The sequence below is a fragment of the Cheilinus undulatus genome, linkage group 16 (genome assembly GCF_018320785.1).
Source record: "Cheilinus undulatus linkage group 16, ASM1832078v1, whole genome shotgun sequence".
Taxonomy (NCBI): Eukaryota; Metazoa; Chordata; class Actinopteri; order Labriformes; family Labridae; genus Cheilinus; species Cheilinus undulatus.
The window spans coordinates 2,595,469-2,618,535 of NC_054880.1; the positions used below are offsets into that span (position 1 = coordinate 2,595,469).

At 37.8% G+C, this 23,067-nt stretch overlaps 4 protein-coding genes and 1 gene segment (V, D, J or C); 1 reads left to right on the forward strand and 4 right to left on the reverse strand.

The window, feature by feature from the left end:
• Positions 1 to 23,067, forward strand: part of LOC121523649 — an 820,099-nt gene that overhangs the window by 181,177 nt on the left and 615,855 nt on the right. Inside the window, 1 exon segment of the V gene segment in view lies at positions 2,499 to 2,502. Within this exon segment, the coding sequence occupies positions 2,499 to 2,502 (4 nt within the window).
• The window catches only part of LOC121523651 (immunoglobulin kappa light chain-like), an 813,481-nt gene that overhangs the window by 179,421 nt on the left and 610,993 nt on the right, over positions 1 to 23,067 (reverse strand). The window lies entirely within an intron of this gene.
• LOC121523633 (gastrula zinc finger protein XlCGF8.2DB-like) lies at positions 405 to 5,750 on the reverse strand. Its single transcript, XM_041808575.1, has 2 exons — positions 5,617 to 5,750; positions 405 to 2,395 (listed from the first exon to the last, which is right to left on the reverse strand). The coding sequence occupies exons 1-2, from the start codon at positions 5,651 to 5,653 to the stop codon at positions 1,338 to 1,340; spliced, it is 1,095 nt and encodes a 364-aa protein (XP_041664509.1). The 5' UTR covers positions 5,654 to 5,750; the 3' UTR covers positions 405 to 1,337.
• Positions 12,073 to 17,554, reverse strand: LOC121523555 (gastrula zinc finger protein XlCGF57.1-like). 2 transcript variants are annotated; one of them, XM_041808482.1, is made up of 3 exons: positions 17,484 to 17,554; positions 13,902 to 14,211; positions 12,073 to 12,395 (listed from the first exon to the last, which is right to left on the reverse strand). In XM_041808482.1, the coding sequence occupies exons 1-3, from the start codon at positions 17,518 to 17,520 to the stop codon at positions 12,248 to 12,250; spliced, it is 495 nt and encodes a 164-aa protein (XP_041664416.1). In that variant the 5' UTR covers positions 17,521 to 17,554; the 3' UTR covers positions 12,073 to 12,247. The 2 variants fall into 2 exon arrangements, with proteins under 2 accessions (XP_041664416.1, XP_041664415.1); XM_041808481.1 differs by having other exon boundaries at positions 12,073 to 14,211.
• LOC121523589 (zinc finger protein 32-like) lies at positions 20,078 to 22,091 on the reverse strand. Its single transcript, XM_041808523.1, has one exon. The coding sequence runs from the start codon at positions 21,853 to 21,855 to the stop codon at positions 20,404 to 20,406; it is 1,452 nt and encodes a 483-aa protein (XP_041664457.1). The 5' UTR covers positions 21,856 to 22,091; the 3' UTR covers positions 20,078 to 20,403.

The following is a 23,067-nucleotide window of genomic DNA, read 5'->3' on the forward strand; positions in this document are numbered from 1 at the left end:
TTCAGTATTTTTGCCCATTTTGTCACTTTTCAGTCATTTTTCTCCACATTTTTGCCACCTGTTATTCATTAGTTTGCCACTTCTTTTTGTCACTTTTCTCCCCCTTTTTTTTTACTTTTTTCCTGCTTTTTGCAATTTTTGCCCCTTTTCGCCCATTTAAGCTACCTTTTGCAAATAAATGCCACTTTTTGCCCATTTTTCACACCCTTTTTCTGATTGTTGCCCATTTTAGTCACTTTTCATTCATTTTTTGCCACTTCTAACTCATTATTTGGTCACCCCCCCACCCATTTTTGCCACTTTTCTCCCAGTGTTTGCCGCTTTTTGACCATTGTTGCCACCTTTAACTTATTTTAACTGCCACTTTTCACCACTTAGATTGTGGCTCTTGCAAATGTATTTTTCAACAGTTTGGCTCTTTGGGTCAGCAGGGTTGAGTAACACTGAGCTAGATGGTTTCTCTCTTGAGTGAATTCTGATTTTTGCAGTCACACATCTTTATCTCTAAAATCTTTGCACTATTCAGCAGAGCTGAATAGTTTTTCTCCAGTGTGAATTTTCATGTGTGCAGTCATACATCCTTTTTGACTACATTTATATTACACTCAGAGCAGCTGAAGAGTTTCTTTCCTGAGTGAGTTCTCACATGTAAGGTAACACCTCTTTTGTTGTGAATTTTTTTAACACTCTAAGAGAAGGTGAAGGGCCTCTTCTGAGTGAACTCTCGTATGCGCTCTAAGATAACTTTAGTTGGCAAATATTTTACCACACTTCATACAGCTATTTGATTTCTTTCTATTACTTTCATTATTCTTAATGTTTTCCACAAAATGTAAAGCACAACAAAATGTGCAGTTCCACTTTAGTCGCTGGTTGTCCACACCTGTTTGAAGTTGAGATTGTGGCTCAGCCTTATCTTCCACTGTCTTTTAGATTTACTACTGGTGCAATCTCCCTTTTCTCCTTTGTTTGGTTTCCGTTGTGAGCTGTTGATGAACCAGGCCAAGAGAATCTTCTTTTGCAAACATTGCAGACTGATGGTTTCTCTCCTCCGTCATGTGCCATATGAAGTGCCAGGTCTGTCTTTACATTGTATTTTTGTAATCACACTTAGAGCAACTGAATAGTTTCTTTCTTGTGTGAACTAACATGTTACTTCAATGTTGCCTTTGATTAAAGCTTTTACCATATAGAGCACACACAAATTGTCTCTCCCGTGTACATTCTCCTATGTATTATCAGATTATGTTTGTTGTAAAATATTTCATCACTCAGAGGAGGTTAATATTTTTCCCTGGAGTGAACTACCACATGGCTGACCAACAGACCTTAGGAGGTTAATATTTTTCCCTGGAGTGAACTACCATGTGGGTGACCAACAGACCTTGACGGATAAATCTTTTGCCACATTTACAACAGCTGAAGGGTTTATCTCCGGTGTGATTTCTCATATGATCCTTCAGATAACATTTACTTCTAAATGTTTTACCACACTCAGAGCAGCTAAATGGTTTTTCTCCTGTGTGAATTCTTATATGAATCTTAAGATAACCTCTACTGCTAAAACTTTTACCACACTCAGAGCAGCTGAAACATTTCTCTCCTGTGTGGATTCTCACATGATCCTTAAGGTCACCTTTACTGCTCAAACGTTTACCACACTCAGAGCAGCTGAAGGGTTTATCTCCAGAGTGAATTATCATATGAGAGCTTAGATTATGTTTATAGTGAAAAGATTTACCACACTCAGAGCAGCTGAAGGGTTTTTCTCCTGAGTGAATTCTCATATGATCCTTAAGTTTACCTTTTCTGTTAAATCTTTTACAACATTCAGAGCAGCTGAAGGGTTTCTCTCCTGTGTGAATTCTCATATGATCCTTAAGATGATGTCTATATTTAAATTTTTTACCACACTCCAAGCAGCTATGTGGTTTCATATCTGTTTTTCTTCTGTTATCTTTTACGTTTCCCACTGAGTTTAAACATGACTGGTGTTCTGTTTTCTCCCCCCAGTCAGCACTGTCATCAGTCTCAGCATCAGAAAGGGCTTCAATCTTGACCTCAGTCACCGGTTGTAAAGCTCTCTCTTCATCAAAATACCTGGTTGCTTCTTCTCCACAGTCCCCTTCACCAGCTCCTGTTTCCATCTGTTCAGTTTGGCTCTGATAATGCCGTGCAAACTGAGGTTTCTCTTCATCATCTTCACTCTTCAAAGGGACAGGAACAACAGTGAACTTGGTGATAACATCCAAACCCAGCCCATGCAGCTGCTCTCCCTCCTGACAGCGCCACAGTTCCTCCGGTTCTTCTTTGATGGTTATCTCCTGGCTCAGGCTGGAGCTCATCTCTGTTTGCCCAGGGGGAACCTCTTCTTTACTCCCCTCCTTAGGAAAAACTAAAATACAGAAGCACAAACTAAGAAAATGTGATTTTATTAGAAAACACACAAAAAAATTGAATGACACCTGACGTTCGCTTTTTTTCCAAGCCTAAAACAGTTACGTAAAGAGAATAATCATAAAAACATGGCTTCACTGTGCTTTTTCAACTGTCAAATACAAACAATTGTTTCTAATCCTCTTCATTAGACAACTAGCGATGCAGAAGCTACAGGATGGCAGGCTGTAAACCTCTGTCCAAATCTAAAAATGATCAGAACTACCAGAGATGAAAGACCTGAACGATGCACAGCTCTAATAAGCCAACTCCATACCATTAGTACCACAGGCAGGTGGCGTCATTGCTTACTAATGGTGGGGTAAGCTGTGAATAACCTTGATACTGGAGTAAGTTGGGAAAAAGAAGAAAAACATATTTTCCACCAAGAAAAACTTGCAGTTTGATTATTTTTACTACTTTAATAAATACGTTTTACATTTCTGATAAAAAAAAGTCACTTTGGCAACATCCCAGCTAATTGTGTCACCAACTGCAGCAATATTTTACCAGCATACAGGACAGCTTAACCATATCATTAATTTCCACAAATGCATGCTGAAGCTGATCAACAGTAGAGCAGAAACATCATTTCTGTCTAGAAAAATTTCAGTGGAGTTCATTGAATTTCTTTAATAACCAAATGTTCAGATAGTAAAAATGCCACTAAAAGATTCATCTGGATTCCTTCACCAGTGGCAGCCATTCTTTTCTGGTTTGCATTACAACTGAACTCTGGTTCTGTTATTTCATCAGATGATCGAGCAATCAGGAATCCCTGAATGCAGCCAACACATCAGCTGATAAAGAGGCAGAGTCTGGTGACCCACGGGAAGCGTCACTTATATTTTTGGAGGCAGTCAAAAGACTACCCAATGGCAGGACACCAAATGTAGTGGAGATTTGTCCTGATTTACTAAAGGCTCTGTACATTTACAGCCAACAGCTAAACTCCTTTGCTTTAGTTGATTTCTCTCCATCTGCCTTTTTGTCTGTTTGAACATGTTGTTCTACCACCCATGAAAACATGAACAGTGCATAACACTGCTCAGAGTTGTGATAACAAGCATGAAATGATTCCTAAAGCTACCTGCAATGTTGCACACAGCGCAAAACTGAGCTGTATAGATCTGCTTCAAGAACGGGCCCCACTGACGAGCACGCTGTCACTGACACTCAATCTAGCTATACAAGTCAGAGACCAAATAATTTCTGATACCTGGATGTGATCAGCACAACCCTAAAGACGCCAGAACTCCATTTCAACTGTCATCAGTGAAATACTTTAACTGTTTGCAGAAGTGCACATTTTGAGAGACAATATGTGAAAAATAAAAACATGGACATGGGATTCATGACTTGGGGTTTAAAAACAGGGTGCATGACAGGACGATCTTAGCTGATATATCATTAAATCTACTTTTGATGAGCTAAAAAGACAGCATCCTAAACTGAAATGCTCAGGTCTGAACAAGGAGGAGATCAGACACACCATGGTCAACAGAGGAGAGAGTGTGGCAGAGGTAGATCCAACACTGTTTTTATTTAACCGTTACAGCCAACATTGTTCTGCAAAGCTATTAAAACACCTTTCCACCTCTCTTTCCAGTTGAGGTTTACCTCCTAGGATAACAGAATCATGAGTGAAACTTTATAATATAGTTAAGGGATGCAGTAAATTACAGGCTTGATATCTGTATGGGCAGAAATTAGCTTAAAAAGTGAATTATCAGTATCAACATATTTCTGCCAATATTTTAATTAGGGATGCGCAATATTGGATTTTTGTCGATATCCAATATGCCAATATTTATAGATTCATTTTAGCTGATGTCGATACTGATATTTAAATATGTTTGACATAACTCCTTTTAACCCAATTTTAGGTTTGAGGATGAAAAAATAAACTTTTTTTCTTGAAACACACTTTAACCCTTTAAAGCCTGAAAACACAAAATATAGCCGGAAAATTCTCATTTTTTGGAACTGAAATGTTTATTTCACTTTCTGCTGAAATCCAAATTTACATAAAATTTTACATAAATATATTTTTTGTATCTCATTTGATACATTAGGTGTTTTTGGTAACTGATAATCCACTTGAGGGCATTTTTTTAAAATCATTTATCAGATTGTATTCAGAAGGTTTTTTTTTTTTTAGTAATTTATGATCATATTGATTAAATAGAGGTATCATAAAAGTATGTATCAAATATGATGCAAGAGGCTTTAAGGGGTTAAAGTTTAAAGAATGAGAATGAATAAAGAAAAAGATTTAAACTTACATAAGTCTGTTGGTTCAGCCTAAACTCCACTAATTTGTTAGTATATATGGCCAAATTTTACAGTTGATATATGCTGATATGCACTGCCAAAATATCGAATGTAAATATTGGCAAAAATTTTGATATCTGCCGATACCGATATCTGGCTGATGATATTGTGCATCCCTAATTATAACCAAAATTTGACTATAAAAAGGTTTAAATGAAAGGTGATTTAAATTAAAGGTTTTGTTGCAACCTAAACAAACATTCATCTCCTTTTTATTGAGAAATGTCTGAAAACAAATTTGTTTGGTTATAATGTAAAACTAATGAAGGTTTCTAGCCTGCTTCAAACTCTGAAAGTGTTCGATTTAAGTGTTAAAACAGTAAATGAAATCGTTCAGGGAGATTGTCTTTTAAATTAAACTGCTTAATTTCCAACATGTCCAGGTGAAAAAACACAAATTCTACAACACAGTGAGTTTCATGATTAACAAAGTATTGCCTAGATTTTCACCAGATTACTGAGAATAAAATGATGGATGGCCGAAATTTCCAGAGGGAGCAACTCTATGTTACGTATCAGCTACACTGAGGAGGACTATTGAACAAGATTACACACCTCAGTTAGTTACACCTGTAAAGGCCCTGGTTTACAGCTGACCCCAGGTACGTGAGGCTACCTGATAAATACTTGCTCCTCATTTTAATCTGATATCAATTCCATTTTCACGGCTGGTTTTTCACTAATGAGTTTAGGAAACACTGTCATACATTACACAAACGCACGCAAAGACTTTCTGAGCCCAGAACACAAAGCAATATCGTAACCAGGAGCTAGCTGATGCTAACGGAAAAGGCTCTCTGAAACATTTACAGTAAACAAGATTATAGAAGAAGAAAGAAAACAAACCTGAAAGATTCTGAAGCCTGGACATTTTTACAGACATCCAAGAGTCGAAGAAGGAAGAGAAACCACGTTCTCTGATTAAAAGAGATTTAAAGAGAGGCTAACAAACACTCTTACAATGCTTGGCGTTAAAACGCCTCAAAACCCGGAAACAATTATACTTCCTGTGCACTCATCTGGCCTTCAGAATAAAACCGGGTCTTGTAGGGTATGTCCTGCAATGCCAAGTAATCGTCAGGATAGAATATATTCCAGATTCCATTAAAAAGCTTGTTTACTTATCAGGATACTTAACAGAGAGACAGAGTCAGATCAGACTCAGAGAGCTGAATGACAAGTGACCAACCACAATGCTATCTCTACATTTGAGAGTCTAAGAGTCATGAGATGAGAGAAAACTCCTGTTGGATGTGAAGCTTTCAATTTGTGGTGTGGGAAAGCACTGTCTGGCTGTGCTTCTCTTGACTCTCTGCAAAGAAATAAAGTTCATGGAGGAAAACTAAACTGTGCTGTAGATTAGAACAGAGAAGTCTTTACATGTTGGCTTCAGACAGGATCAAACTTTTTCTCAAACGTTTCACCATCCTCTCTCGAATCAGTAAACCTGGTAGCTAACAAAAATCAATGCTTAACTGTATGATAATCAGCATATAGATTATAATGTCAGAAGTGGCATTCTGCCCCTTAAAGAATCAACATTAGTTCAATAAAACGACTGTTCCACATTTTCAGATATTAAGGTGGTGACAGACATGGAACCTAGCCAGTCCATCAGCTTTGTAAAGTTAGTTTGCTCTAAAAAATGCAGGGATATCTTGGTTTTTTAATCCATTAAAACCCAAACATTTGCTTTCTAACTTTAATTAAATTAACCCTTTAAAGCCTGAATACACAAATTATAGCCAGAAAATTCTAATTTTTTGGAACTGAAATGTTTCTTTCACTTTCTACTGAAATACAAAACAAATCCAAATTTCCATAAAATTTAACATATATATGTTTTTGTATCTCATTTGATACATTACATTGTTTTTGGTAACTGATAATCCACTTGAGGGCATTTTTATCATTTATCACACTGTATTCAGGATTTTTTTTTTTTTTTTTTTTTTGAGTCATTTATTGATCATATTGATTAGATGGAGGTATCATAAAAGTATGTATCAAATATGATACAGCAGGCTTTAAGGGGTTAAAATTAAAATGTAACTATGTAAAAAAAAAAAAAAAAAAATCTACATATTCCTTTCAAATTAACCAAACCAAATCTAGTGGCGTTTTGTCATAAATATCTGAAAAAATAAGACTGAGAACGTTAGTCAAATTCTCCTGAAGCAGTGCCTCCCCCTGCTGGGCCCCAGCAGTATTGCAGGTGGGCTGCAAGGGGTCAATTACAATAAATAGAAGCCTTAAACATACAGACATTTTTTTTTTATTTTATTGAAATCATAATTTATTTGACCACAAAATGCTTGTTACAATCTTAAAGATGAAGTAACAAAACACAGATGATTTAAACATACATGCCACCTTAAGATTCAGCTTGTCTGATAGAACAATTGTCGTGGTTAATTGGTGTTAAATGATGACACTCTGTTCAACATTCTATAATAATGCTCTCGTTCCTCTGGAAAGGTCAGAACTTGAACCAGATCAGTCTTAATTTTGTTGACTAAAACTATGACAAAAACTAGACTAAAACTAACAAAAATAGATCTGTGATGACTAAAACTGACGAAAACAAAGTTTTCATTTTTGTCAAAGTGACTAAAATGAGACTAAAATGTAATTTAGTTTTCGTCAGACATTCAAAATCTGTGATATTTCTCCACTGTGGGTAAATCTGTCAAAATGCAATGCATCTGTAGCTCTTCTGCCTCTCACCTGTAGAAAGTAGGGACCCCAGGTTTGGCAGGGTGCAGAGAACACACTACCATGGTTTGGTACCAGATTTAGGCAAGAAAATAAATGCTTGGACTAAAAGTAAAGACTAAAATGTGAGGACTTTTTATGGACCAAAAGTAGACTAAAATGCTTTGAGTTTTCATCAACTAAAACTATACTAAAACTAAAAAGGGTAGAAATGACTAACATGGGACAAAAGTAAAATGCATTTCATTTAAAGACTAAAACTTGAATGAAAAATAGCTGCCAAAATTAACACTGGACCAGATGCACTCTGATTCTGGTGGTCTTAGAACTGGTTTATAAGTTTTCATAGTGTATTCAAGCAACGACTTCCACAGACACAAAGTCCAAACCTGAAAATTTCTTATTTTTACTCATAATTCTTTACATTCAACTTTGGTGTTTTGTTTGAGGTTCCTGTTCGTTAAAGGGAAGGTTTTTCTCGCCACTGTAACAAGGCTTAATACTGCTAGCACTGGGCATGTGTTGATTATTGTTGGGTCTTTGTAGCAATACATCAAAGACTGCAATACAGACTGTGCCTCTTTGGGAAGTATATTGATAAAACTTTGGTTATGAATTGGCATTGTACAAATGAAAATGTATGACCACCACGAGTGGCTGCTCAACATTATTACATCTCTCTACCAGCTCTTGTTTCTGCCTCTTTTTCATCCTCAGGTGTGTTCTGAAGAGCCTCTGAGGCATGATCACAAATCATATGTAATCTCGTATGCTGTTTGAGATTGCATATGAGACATAAATCTTTCTGTACACTCAGAGGAGCTGAAGCATTTCTCTCCTGTGTGACGTCTCATGTGAAAGTTAAGAAAAGCTTTACTGATAAATCCTTTACCACATTCAGAGCAGCTGAAGGGTTTCTCACCTGTGTGAAGTATCTCATGACTCCTTAGACTAAATTTTCTGTTAAATCGTTTACCACACTCAGAGCACCTGAAGGGTTTCTCTCCTGTGTGAATTCTCATATGATCCATCAAATAAGATTTTCTTTTAAATACGTTACCACACTCAGAGCTGCTTATTTCTATTTTTCCTGTCGTTATTTTAATGTCTCCCACTGTGTTTAAACCTGACTGGTTTTCTGTCATCTCATTCCAATCAGCACTGTCATCGGTATCAGAGGAGTCTACAACCTTGATCTCAGTCTCTGGTGTTAAATCTTCCTCTGGATCAAAATACCTGGTTGCCTCTGCTTCGCCACAGTTCTCTTCATCAGTTTCCTTGTCCATCTGTTAAGTTTGTCTCTGATGTTGCTGTGCAAATGGAGGATTCTCTTCATCATCTCCACTCCTCAAAGAAATGGGAACGAAATTGAAAATGCTGATACCGGCCCAACCTGACCCGTGAGGATGCTCTCCCTCCTGGCTGCTTCACCTTTTCCTCCGGTTCTTCTTTCTCCCGGTTCAGACTGGAGCTCGTCTCCTGCTGATCAGACAGAGCAACTTCTTTAGTCACTGAAAGCTGCTGGGCCTCTTCAGGAAAAACTGCAATACAGCAGCAACACATTAATATCTTCTTGTAGATTATGACTGAAAAAAAAAAACAGAATAGTGAGCGTCATCATCCTTTACACCTGGGTTTTTGATGTCTTTAGACATATATGTGACCGAAGCCAGATAAAGTTCCTTCAAGTCGGCATTCCAGTGGTTGAGAAAAATGGATACAAAGTCAATTTCTTCAAAATGATCATTTTTCGTTTTTTCTCATTTTATGCAAGTCTGACATTTAAACTACTTATTCGATGAAAAAAGTAACAAAAATGTGATATTTAAAAACGTTAATTTTGTGTTTTAAAATGCCACATTCTCGCAGTTGCTGCAAGGATCTTGGGGGGAGGGGAAAGCGAAACTGCGGGGTGATAATTGGCCGCTCAGTCTGCCATTGTTCCCAGTTTCGCCCAATGAGATGGACAATAACAAACACCGCATGGCTCAGACGCCACCCCCCTCGGCACGTATACAGCTGTTTCTAGTTATCACCTTTATCAACAAGCCTCAAGATGCACCCTGCAGCTAAGAAAAGAAGAAGAGACGATGAAGAAGCAGCAAGAATTATCAACAGACTTGGGACAACTTCAAGATCACTCGACAGGGCAAGTTTGATGACTGCGGATTCCCTGTGGGAATATTTTGATGAGCGTCACCAGTCCGATTCAGAAGCTTGGTTTGGGTGGACTTTATGTAAATGTGGCTCTATTGTTCACGCCCATCTCCTGGCCTGCCTGAAGGCTGAAGTCCTGAAACTTTGAGCCTGTTTTTCTCAGAACAAACAGGAACTAGAAGTTAACATTCATATGAGCATGTCTTTGTAAAATATGATCAGATTAAGGTGTATGATAAACTATTTGAAAGCTTGGAATCTACGCTTTCATAATGTGTAAAAAACTCAAAAATGACCTCGGACGACTTGCAGGACTTTTTACCAGCTTTGCTCACATATGAGAAAATACAACTGCTGTGCTTTCTATAATCATTATGCCGAAAATATCTTTTCATTTGCGCCTCCTTTGTAGTCTGCTGTGCCATTTCGCAATTGAACACAGTGCATGGAGGGGAAATTCATCATACCCCTTGGTTTCAGAGTGGTCCTGAAAAATCTTTGTTTTAAGGGCTATGTAGCCCTTGGCCCTTAGCCCTACCCCTCGATTCAAAAGAGAATTAGGACACTACTTCGCCTGATGTGAACGCGCAAAACCAAGGGGTAGGGCTAAGATAAGGGCAAAGGGGTAGAAATGAGATTCACTCTAAGTCATAATTATGAGATACTAAGTCATAATAATGAGATAAAAAGTCATAACTATAAGATACCAGGTCATAATAATGGGATACTATCTCATAATAATGAGATAATAGGTCATAATTTTGGGATACTAAGTCATAATCATGAGATACTAAGTACAAAATAATGGGATACTATCTCATAATAATGAGATACTAGGTCATAATAATGAGATATTAAGTCAAAATAATTGGATACTATCTCCTAATGAGATACTAGGTTATAATTATGAGATACTAAGTCATAATAATGAGATACGAAGTCATAGTTATGAGATACCAGGTCATAATAATGATATAAAAAGTCTTAGTAATGAGATACTTAGTCATAATAAAGAGATATTTAGTCATAATAATGAGATACATAGTCATAATAATGAGATACTAAGTCATAATAATGAGATAAAAAGCCATAATAATGAGATACTAAGTCACAATAATGAAATTCTAAGTCATAATTATGAGAAGTGATTCAGTGGTCAAGAATGTCTCCTAATCTGAACCCAATCAAACACCTATGGGGAATACTAAAGAGACAAGTTGTGCACCACTGCATCCAGGCTGTAAAAGGGTTCATCCTTGAAGAATGGAAAACATTAGATGTCACAAACTTGTTCATTCCATGCCTAGAAGACTTGGCGCTGTTCTTAAAATCATGGAGGTCATACCAAATACTAGATGCAGAAGTTTTTGTTATGGGTGTATTAATTGTTGGATCAACTAATTTAAGTAAAACTGAAGATTTTGTGATTCAAGTTGTATTGTTAACCTTACTTTCATGTTATGAGTTAAATAAATGTTAACTAAAACTCAGTTTTGTCAGAATTCTGGAAATTGGTCTCGTGTTCATTGTGATATTGATCAGAACTTTCCTTTTCAAAAGGGGTGTTCTCATTTATGCTGAGCACTGTATGAAGGAGATGCTTTTGTTTTGCCTCTTCTTCTGTATAACTGTTAGTAGCATTTGTATTATGTGGGTTCTTTCATACCCTCTTTATACTTTTGTTTTGTTGTTATTAATGGAAGAAAAGAAAAACAACAAAAAACTTCTATAACAAAACACAGCCAGAGGACTAAAATGAAATGTCACTTAATCATTTATTTTGTTTGATATGCAGAACCAGTACCATGGTTTATTGGTGTTAAATGGTTAAGTATTCAACAATGCTGCCCACATCACTTTGGCCATAACTGAGACCGCATGACTCTGATTCTGGTGATCTTAGTAGTATCGTAATTTAAGTGTCCATGGTGTCTTTGAGCAATAATTTTTATTTGTCTTCAGTGTCATCAATTTATTACCACACCGTAAGTGGTCTCTCAGCATTATTACATCTCATGTTACCAAGGGAAATTCATAATGTCAGAATGTTTAAACATCAAACATTTCCAATAAACAATAAGACAGCAGGACGACTCACAAGGACAGAAAAAGAAAAGGCAGAACAAGAAAATCTCAAATCAGCAATATCAGACCACTGTAAAAGACAAAATCACGTCATGGACTGGGACAACGCAACAATAATCGGGTCAGAGAACAACAAACACAAACGCTGGATTAAGCAGGCAATTGAAATCAGGAAAGGGGGAAACAACACCATAAACCAGGATGAGGGAGCGTTTCTGCTCTCCCACACCTGGGACTCTCTTCTCCAGAGACCATTGGGCGGAGGGGGGTGTGGTCAGCCTGATAGACCTGTCAGGTCCGTCGGGCTGACCACGCCTCGGAAGAACAGCATATAAGGACATGTCACAGCGGCAGCTGACGCTTCTGAGGAAGACTGCAGATGACAGTCGAAACATGTCTAGGTAAAAAACATCTCTTACAATAAATTGTCTGAAAAAAAAGAAACCCAAGTAGATTTCCAATAATCATCGTCTTTGTACTCAGGTTCAGAAAAGAGTTCAGTCTTGACCTTGGGTTCTGGTTACGAATGTCTCTCTGGGTCTGAGTTCCTTGCTGCTTCTTGTCCTCCAGAATTCTCTTCACCTGCTCTTGTTTCTGCCTCGTTTCTCCTCAGTTTGTTTTTGAAGAGTCTCTGAAGCATGACCACCACCACACCTGCGATACCCAAACTGATAAAGCCAAGCAAACTTTTAGTCACTAACATTACAATTATTGCACCACCTTCATGTTCCATATCAAAATTGAAATACAACACATGGATATAGCATTTTACTGTTTAAGGGCAGCTAGAGGGATTCTCTATGGTGTGAGTTTTCATATGTTGTTTCAGAGTATCTTTGAGGAAAAATCTTTTATCACACTCGTAGCAGCTGAAGGGTTTCTCCCCTTCATGAATTCTCATATGGACAGTCAAATGTCCTTTTTGACTAAATTTTCTATCACACTCAAGACAGCTGAAGGGTTTCTCCCCTTTGTGACTACACATGTGTGCAGTCAAACTCCTTCTGTCACTGAATTTTCCGCCACACTCAGAGCAGCTTAAGTGTGAGTGACTTCTCATGTGTTTAGTCATATTCCCTTTCTCTCGAAATTGTTTACCACATTTAGAGCAGGCAAAGGGTTTCTCACCTGTGTGTATTCTCATATGTATTGCCAGACTACTTTTAATGTGAAATTTTCTATCACACTCTGAGCAGCTGAAGGGTTTCTCTCCCGTGTGCGTTCTCATATGTTCAGTCATACTTGCTTTTCCAGTAAATACTTTATTACACTCTGAGCAGCTGAAGGGTTTCACTCCTGAGTGAGTTCTCATATGTACAGTCATAGTTCCTTTTTGTCGAAATTGTTTACCACATTCAGAGCAGCTGAAGGGTTTCTCTCCTGTGTGTATTCTCATATGTATTGCCAGACTACTTTTCAAGCGAAATTTTCTGTTACACTCAGAGCAGCTGAAAGGTTTCACTCCTGTGTGAGTCCTCATATGTATTGCCAGAATTCTTTTTAAGCGAAATTTTCTATCACACTCTGGGCAGCTGAAGGGTTTCTCTCCTGTGTGTATTCTCATATGTTCAGTCATACTTGCATTTCCAGCAAATACTTTATTACACTCTGAGCAGCTGAAGGGTTTCTCTACTTTGTGGACTGTCATATGTACGCTCATACTTTCTTTTCCTCTAAATACTAAATCACACTCTGAGCAGTTGAAATGTCCCTTTCCTGGGTGAATTCTCATATGTCCTGCAAGACTATGTTTGCTGGTAAATCTTTTGCTGCACTCAGGGCAGCTATGCAATTTCTTACAACTATCAATTCTTTTATTTTCAACATTTTCCATAAAATCTAAAGCTGCCTGCTGTTCGTGTGTCTCTGTCAAATCATCAACACAAGGTGAAGGATTCCCTTCAGTCAGTGGTTGTGCTCTGCTATTTGAATCTGAGATTCTAGCTTGTTCTGATCCTCCACAGTCTTCTTGTTTTAATCCTAGCTTTATCTCCGTTTTCTCCTCTACGTCATTTTCCTGACACTCTGATGCCTTGATGTTTTCCACTGAGTTCAAACCAGACTGGTCTTCTGGCGTCTCATTCCAATCAGAACTGTCATCAGTCTCGGCTTCAGAACAATCTTCAGTCTTGACCTCTGCCTCTGCTTTGAAGTCTCTCTCTAGATTAAAATACCTGGTTGCCTCTGCTCCTTCACTGTTCTCTTCATCAGCTCCTGTTTCCATTTGTGCACTCTGTCTGTGATGATGCAGTGAAAACTGAGGGTTCTCTTCATATTCACTCTTAACAGGGATGGGAACAAAAGTGAACATGCTGATACCAGCCGGACCTGACCCTTGAAGCTGCTCTCCCTCCTGACTGCTCCACAGTTCTTCTGGTTCCTCTTTGATGCTAACCACCTGGTTCTGACCGGAGCTCTGCTCCTGCTGCTCACAGAGAACCTCTTCATCATGCACTAACAGCTGCTTGACCTCCATGGGAAAATCTGAAATACAGAAGCACACATTCAGGAAATCCTATTCTATATTTTAAAAAAAATCACTAAAAAGAAGTGTACAAATTATACTTGAGCATTTACCCGGTAAGCAGTGTGACTATCCTATTTTACACTAAAACATTTTATTTTGAAAAAGAATTCACTCAAGCTTTTACTAATAAATAAAAAAATACATAAACTGTGAGATACTTAGTCACTTATAATGTACAGAAAGTTCTGAAATTTTTTCTGTGTTATTTCTACAATTGCTGATTATAAAATGATTATTTTCCTCATTAAGGGTGAAGCAAACCTACACAAAACTCACCAATCCTGCATGCAGCCAAGGGCCAAAATCCTGCAGTCTAGTCCACCATTCAGGCTCATAGCTTTGATTACATTGATCCTGTTACCTGTGCTGATGAACGCTGGACCATTTTCTGACAAGTTCATGACATGAGAGCGTCTTTAGACCTTATTCAATAAACTCTCCTGTATTATTATGGGAAAAACCTGCTTTGAGGCACAAACTCCTTGTTGTTGGTGTTATGAACTTTCAGAAAGAGATAGGGCTCCGGGATTGTGGAGAAGTGGATCACATTTGTCCGCCGCTGGGCCATCTTTTCTGACATGTACGACTCTGGCAGGGAGTTTTCAGCAAAATGTTCCCGCCCAGGCAAATCACATATTCTGGGTGGAGTGTCTTTATAAGATCCTGGCTTTTCAATAGCACCGGGCTCATGTGCCTGGTGGCATGTTGTGCTACTGCAGCTTTTATCCTGGCATCATCTTGTGGCATATTCTAAAGATTACTGAATTTAGTTTTCTTCCTTGTAAATCTATTGCCAGATGACAAATCCAGAGCGGTTTCCTTTGCTAAAATACTGGCAAACAGACTTTCCCCTACGTTGGATGAATTCCAAAACCATGAATTTAAAAGCTCAAAAAATTTACTTAAAATTTTAAATTGTGAATCTAAAAGGTCAAACTGGGCTGATATTAAAAATCATGAGTTTTAAAAGTCAAAATATGAAATAAAATCAAATATCGTAAGTTTTAAAGGTAAAAAAGAGATAAAAGTCAAAAGTAAGAGTTGAAATGGTCAGCAAAACTGAGAAAAAATTAAAATCATGATATTTAACAATCAAAATATGCGATAAACATGGAAATTGAAAGTTTAAAATATCAAAATATGAGATTAAATTTCAAATTCATGAGTTTTAAAAGCCAACATATTAAATATGAATTAAAAATCCTGAGTTTTAAAGGTAAAACACTAGATTAAAGTCAAGGTTAGGAGTTGAAAAAGGTGAAAACATCAGATAAAAGTCAAAATCAAGACTTTAAAAGGTCAAAATAGGATTTAAATTTTTAAATTATGAATCTAAAAGGTAAAAATTTGAAATAAAAGTAAAAGTTATGAGATGTAAAGGTTAAAATATGAAACAAACAGTCAAAACCATAACTTTTAGTTGTAACTGTGAGATGCAAAATTGAAAATAAAGAGAAAACCCAAATTTCTCCTACTTTCCTGACTTTTTATCAAATTATTTTTGCTGTTTACTTTTTCTCATTTTTATAACTCAGCAAGGATATCATAAATCATCAAAGTTAAGTTTACATTTTTATACTGGAGGAAATCTGCAGACCTCATTCTGGTGGGCCAGTTATAATAAAAATATCAGTGGCCGAGTATGTCTGCAACACGGGCCGGATTTGGCCCCCGGGCCTTGAGTTTGACACCCCTGGCTTAGAGAATATACACGCCTGCTCACAAAACGCCAGACATCGCCTTATCCAGTTCAAAATTGTACACTGGCTGCAATATTCTAAGGACAAGCTACACTCCACATACACAGAAACATCCTCTATGTGTGATAAATGTGATGCCTCAGTAGCAAATCATCTTCACAGCCTCTTACTTTGTCCCAAGATTCTGTGTTTCTGGATATTTACCTACCAGCCCTATTTACTGTTTCAATGTAATAGGACACACCTGGGCAACAAAACACACCTGTCAGTCACATGTTCAAATTCTTTTGCTCGCATAAAAATGGGTGGGGTAAAAAAAAAGGTCCCATCTTCTAAGTTGTGTATCAGATCCAAATATAGATACCTGGAAATATAAGCTGAAAGGTTGATTATTGTCTCATAGTCAGCTTTTGACGTCAAAGCCAAATGTTTTTAAAAAACTAAATAAAAGAATTGGCCTCACCGTTCCAATACTTTTGGAGGGGAGTGTATGTCCTGGTATACATCTGCACAACCATTGTTTGTTAAACTGGCCTGAAATCATTGGCAGGATTTAACTGATCACTTTTAAAGCATCTTCACACACCGGCAGTGGTGCTGCTGGTGGATATGGAAACATATTCTTCAAGTATTTATTATAAACATACGCTCATAACAGCAATGTCTTCATAATGAGAATTAAAGCAAAACTGTAACTACTTTTTCATACCCGAAGGTATGGTATTACCATAGCACTGCCCATTCCTAATGTCTAAACTGTCAAATCTCTATCTTTTTTGTTTCTAACCTCCCTTATTTGTCAAGGAGTGATGCAGAAGCAACAGGATGGCAGGCTGTAAACTTTTGGTCGAAATCTCAAAATGATCTGAACTACTGGAGATGAAAGATGTAACCGGACACACCAGATAGACTAGTTTCCCAAATCCAACCATTAATTGTTGCCTAAATCTTTCATTCAAGGAGACTGAGACTTAGATGCTCAAAATATGCAGGATGAGTACCCTGAAGATCCTCTTTTTGAACATACATCATATGTTTGATAATGCTTACTGTTTTCATCTTAATCGTAGTCTCACTTGAGAAACCCTTCTTGAATCAGACCTGATGAGACAGACTGGGATCCTTTCAGGACTGATATCAGCAGTCTGGATAAAATCAAAAAGGCTGTGATGTTGTATATATCAGCTCCAGTGAGGAAAGCTGCACATTACACACCTCTTCTAGTAACAACAATAAGAAACACTCAGAAACATGAGGCTGGCTACAGCTACATGCCTGGTATACAAAATGGTAAACATTTCTACAAAAATACAATAATTCCAATGCAAGTTTTCACTCAATATAGGACGTTTTATGAGATACGTTAAAAGATCTTACAACAGTCAGTCAGACTTTTTGCGCCCAGTAAACAAAGACATTGTTATCAGGAGCTAGCTGAGGCTAACACTGAGTTATGTGGATGTGGACGTTAGCTAAAGGCTCAGCTCTCCTACAGCAAACACGTTAAAAGAAAAACAAAGAAAACAAACCTGAACTATGGTCAAACCCGGACATTTTTACAGACATCCAGCAGACAAAGGAGGAAGAGAAAAGCCGATTCTGAGCTCTTTTATCAGATTGCTCTGCTTCCGGATCACGCTGGATCAAGCGGACACTCTTCTTCTTCTTTATGGAGTTTTATGGCGGTTTGCATCCGTAGCGTTGCATTACCGCCATCCACTGGATCATATGTGTCTTGCAAGAGTTACCGCCCCCTTCTGGGCAGGAGGATTCAAATACACGCGGATGATACTCTACCTGCAGCAGACACGGGATCATATGATTAAAAACTGTTCACCGTCTCCACTTTGCATAAGCCAAATTGGTTAAAATGTAACCAAATCTGTGATAAATGTAAACAAACTACAGCCAGTGTAAATCATATTTTTTGGCAATGCCCTCATATATATTCTTTTTGGGTGATATTTTAAACCCCCGAGTGAGGCCTACAATACTGAGGTGGTACCAGATCCTCTGATAGCTATTTTTAGTGTCAAATATATCTTGAATAAAAAAGCAAACATGCAGTTAAGGATTTTTTTGTGTGTTTTCACATGAAAACAATCTATTTTCTTTTTTAGTATCTAAACTGGCATTGCATATCTTGAATAAAAAAAGAAACTTTTAAATGTAACATATATTTATTGCTTTCATTGTATGGTGTCCATTTTTGGTCATGAACACCCTGAGTGTAACAATTCATGATGATGCTGTAATGATCCTGTATGGAGATTTTTCATTTATGTCTTTTGAAGACCTTAAGAAGAATATAACCTGACTGATGAAGGGGATTTTTGGAAGTATTTAAAACTGAGGAGTAGTGCAGGATCAGCTTTTGGGCTGTGGGGCAGGGGCAAAGTAATAAGGTTGAGAAATTTATAAATTCCTCCACAGTAGTGATCTAGTGTTTTAAGAGAGAATGTCCAATAACAAGAGCAGAATCTAGGAACGTTTGAGATTAATTTAAATATATAAAGATGGGCTGCAGGAGTAGACATAAATTCATTTTAAGACTGTACAGAGATATTTTATGTCACTAAAATGATACAAAAATAGTTTAACAAAGGAGGTCTTTGGTTTACCATTTTGGAAGATGGTCCTGAAAATCTCAAAGGCTGGCTTGAACAGGCCAAACCTGAGTCCCTCAAACCCTTGTTGGTTAGGGGACAAATCTGCAACACCCACAGGTAGTACCAAAGTAGAGCCAGCACTTAAAACAACAGGATGCATGGTGGCAGCCAGGTTAATTCTACCTAACTGGATGAATCTGCAGAAGCCAGAGATCATGGAGCTGTTGAGGGTCAAGACAGAAACAGAGACCTTTGAATATATGATTGCCAGATGGAATGATAACCAAAATAAAAACAGGCAGACTTTGAAAGTATTTATAGCCTATATTAGGGACTAAGCATCTTTAAAAAAGGTAGAGGATGCTGTCTGTTGAAACATGCTTTGATGAAGAATGTAAATGAATATCTATGCAAACTCATCTTATTTTAAACAAAACATTAGGATGCCACGAGATATACCTCTTACTATTAAGGAGTGTATGTATGCAAGTGTGTATGTAGATATGTACTTATATGGATTCATATATCCATATGTTGGCATACATGTATATGTGAAAGCATGTATATCTGAAAAAACTGTATATATGTACATGAATGGGGCTATGTATACATATGAATTTATAGGTATGAATGTAGGCCTAAGTATATAGACACTTAAAGTGCTCAGCATAAATGGGTACACCCCAACAGATTTGTCAAAAACTTGTAGTTTCCATTCAGAATCAGCATTTTCTATGGGACTGATTCAAGTCCATGTTGAAAAAATGATTACACCCTAGTGTAGCCTACCCCTGTGGGCTGGGATAGGCTCCAGCCCCATCCCAGCTGCCACTGAGCGAGAGGCGGGGTACACCCTGGACTGGTCGCCAGTCAATCGAAGGGCTGACATGTAGATGGACAACTAGGTACACACACATTCATACCTACAGCCAATCTGGAGTGCTTAATTAACCTAATGAGCATGTTTTTGGTGGTGGGAGGAAGCCAGAGTACCCGGAGAGAACACACGCATGCATGGGGAGAACATGCAAACTCGGCAAAAAAAGGCCCTGACCGGTAAGTGAAACAGAGACATTCATGCTGCGAAGCAACAGCACTAATCCTGGCGCCGCTGTACAGCTCTCAATTTTAGACCACAAAATCCAAATGAACAAGAATCCAACCACAGGTGAGTCTAATGATTCATTATCAGGTGTCCAACACACAACTGACTATAAAAGGGCATTGCTTAACAAAGAAAGCCCCTTCCCATATCATGCTGTCAGCAACTGCACCACATGGAAGAGAAATATCACAAGGCCTGAGAAAGAAAATAATTTATTTACACAAGAAAAGTGAAGGTTATAAGATAAGCAAAGCTTTCCTTATCAGTCAGAATACTGTGGCAAAAGTGATACAGACATTTAAAAAAGACAGAAGTGCAACAATGTCATTGAGACGTCCAGACCATCCACAGAAGTTAAAGCCATGACAGGAGCGTCTTCTGATGAGAGGGTTGAAAAAAATTGCCATTTAAGTTTCCTGCATTTAGTCAAAGAATTAGTAAGCCTCCCCTAAAGCCCACGGACAAAAAAGCCAGCCTAGGATTTGCCAGGACCCATGCTGAAAAGGATGAAGACTACCAGGACGCTTAGTAATAGTTACCTTTAGTGTCATCCATTTCTTACCACACCATGAGTGGTGTCTCAACATTATTACATCTCATGTCACCAAGGGAAATTCATAATTTCTGAGTGTTTCAACATGAAACATTTCCAAAAATCATCATCTTTGTACTCAGACTCAGAAAAGTGTTGAATCATCAAGTGTTCAACTCCTCTCTTTTCAGCCTCTGGTCTCCTCAGGTTGTTTTTGATGAAACTTGAACAAAGTACACCTGTGTTACCAAAATTGGTAAAAGACGGCTAGTGGGATTCTCTACTGTGTGAGTGAACATATGTTGTTTCAGATCATCTTTGAGGGAAAATTTCTTACCACACTCAGAGCAGCTAAAGGGATTCTCCCCTTCATGAATTACCATGTGTTTAGACAAATTTCCTGGATAACTAAATTTTCTATCACACTCAGGGCAGCTGAGGGGTTCCCATCTTTTGTGACTACTCATATGTTTATTTAAACTGTGAATTCTCATGTGTACATTCATGGTCCCTTTATGTCGAAATTGTTTACTACATATAAAGCAGGAAAATGGTTTCTCTCCTGTGTGTATTCTCATATGTGCCAGCAGATTACCTTTACAGTGAAATTTTCTATCACATTCTGAGCAGCTGAAGGGTTTCTCCCCTTTGTGAATTCTCATGTGTAAATTCATAGTCCCTTTTTGTCGAAATTGTTTACCACATATAGAGCAGACAAATGGTTTCTCTCCTGTGTGTATTCTCATATGTGCCAGCAGATTACCTTTACAGTGAAATTTTCTGTCACACCCTGAGCAGCTGAAGGGTTTCTCTCTGGTGTGGATTTTCTTATGTGTAGTCAAAAAATCTTTTTGACCAAATACTTTATTACACTCTGAGCAGCTGAAGGGTTTCTTTCCTGAGTGAGTTCTCATATGTCCTTTTAGACTTTTTTTGCTGGTAAATCTTTTGGCACACTCAGAGCAGCTATGCAATTTCTTTTCCATGAAATCTAAAGCTGCCTGCTGTTCATGTGTCTCTGTCAAATCATCAACACAAGGCGTAGGCTCCAGTTCAGTCAGAGGTTGTGCACTGCTATTTGAATCTGAGATTCTAGCTTGTTCTGATCCTCCACAGTCTTCTTGTTTTAATACTGGCTTTGTCTCCGTTTTCTCCTTGATGTCGTTTTCACGGCACTCTGATGCCTTGATGTTTTCCACTGAGTTCAAACCTGACTGGTTTTCTGGCGTCTCATTCCAATCAGAACTGTCATCAGTCTCGGCTTCAGAACAATCTTCAGTCTTGACCTCTGTCTCTGCTTTGAAGTCTCTCTCTAGATCAGAATACCTGGTTGCCTCTGCTCCTTCATTGTTCTCTTTATCAGCTCCTGTTTCCATTTGTGCACTCTGTCTGTGATGATGCTGTGAGAACTGAGGTTTCTCTTCATATTCACTCTTAACAGGGATGGGAACAAAAGTGAACATGCTGATACCAGCCAGACCTGACCCTTGATGCTGCTCTCCCTCCTGACTGCTCCACAGTTCTTCTGGTTCCTCTTTGATGCTAACCACCTGGTTCTGACTGGAGCACTGCTCCTGCTGCTCACGGAGAACCTCTTCATCATGCACTGGCAGCTGCTGGACCTCCATGGGAAAATCTGAAATACAGAAGCACATATTCAGGAAATCCTATTCTATATTTTAAAAAATCCCTAAAAAGAAGTGCACAAATTATACTTGAGCATTTAGCCAATAAGTGGTATGACGGCCAGTTATTTAAAAACACATTGTATAAGCACCTCACGCACAATCACAGCAAGTACAGCATGCCGAAGCAGGCATTTTCATCTGTCCTTTAAAAAAACTTTAAGCCTTAAAAAAATGACACCAGGACAGAGAGTCAAATGGTCCTCCAGCTGCTCACTGCATAAAAGCTTTGCCGCACCTTCCCCCATCCAAAGTATATACTAAACATGATAGTAGTCTAGTCTAGATTTAGTCTACTTGACGAAAATTAAATTTAGTATTTTTCAGTTTTAGTCATCACAGATCTATTTTTGTTAATTTTTGTCACGGAAAAAAGCTGCAGACAAGTAGTTTTAGTCTACAAAATTAACACTGCAATGTTATTTATATATATTTTTGCCATGCCTCTATATGTCATATATTTTGGGATGATGTTTCAAATCCCTGAGTGAGGCCAACATTGTGAGGTGGTACCAGATCCTCTGAAAGCCATTTTTAGTGTAAAACCAGAAAATGCATTTTGGTCAGGAGGTGTTCAAAACCTTCCCATGTTTTCTAGCTTGTCGTCTTATACTGTTTCACTGGAAGGATTCAAAGCCTCCTTCCCATGCCAGGGGATGAAGACGTTGTGTTCCACCTAAAACTAGAAAAGATCAAATGCACCACAAGGGGGAATAAAGCAATGATTTATTATTTAGCGATCAAACTACATCTGAGAGCCTCAATTCATCTGGAGGTGTTATTGTATGATGAGTAAAGGATACTTAAATAGTAATAATCGTTAAAAAGGATCATTGCAGCATTGTTTATTTAGATTTTACAAATGAGTAAAGTAAAAAGAGAGTGACTTGCTTGTGTTGCAACTGGTTTATTTTTATACCAAAATTCTTCATTAAACCAAAAACTCATCACAAAGCAAATATGTCAAATTTAAGAATAAAACCAGAAAACTTTAGTGTCAAACATCTGATTACTGTATGCAGACATGACTGAAATAACATTTTTCAAAAAAAAAAAAAAAAAAGCATTTGAATAGTGGACATTTAGAATAAAGTATCTTTTTGAAAGGAAGATTGTGAGATTTATCTTTTAAAATAAATTATTTTTAAAAAACCTATTTTAACTTTTATGCCATTTTAAGCT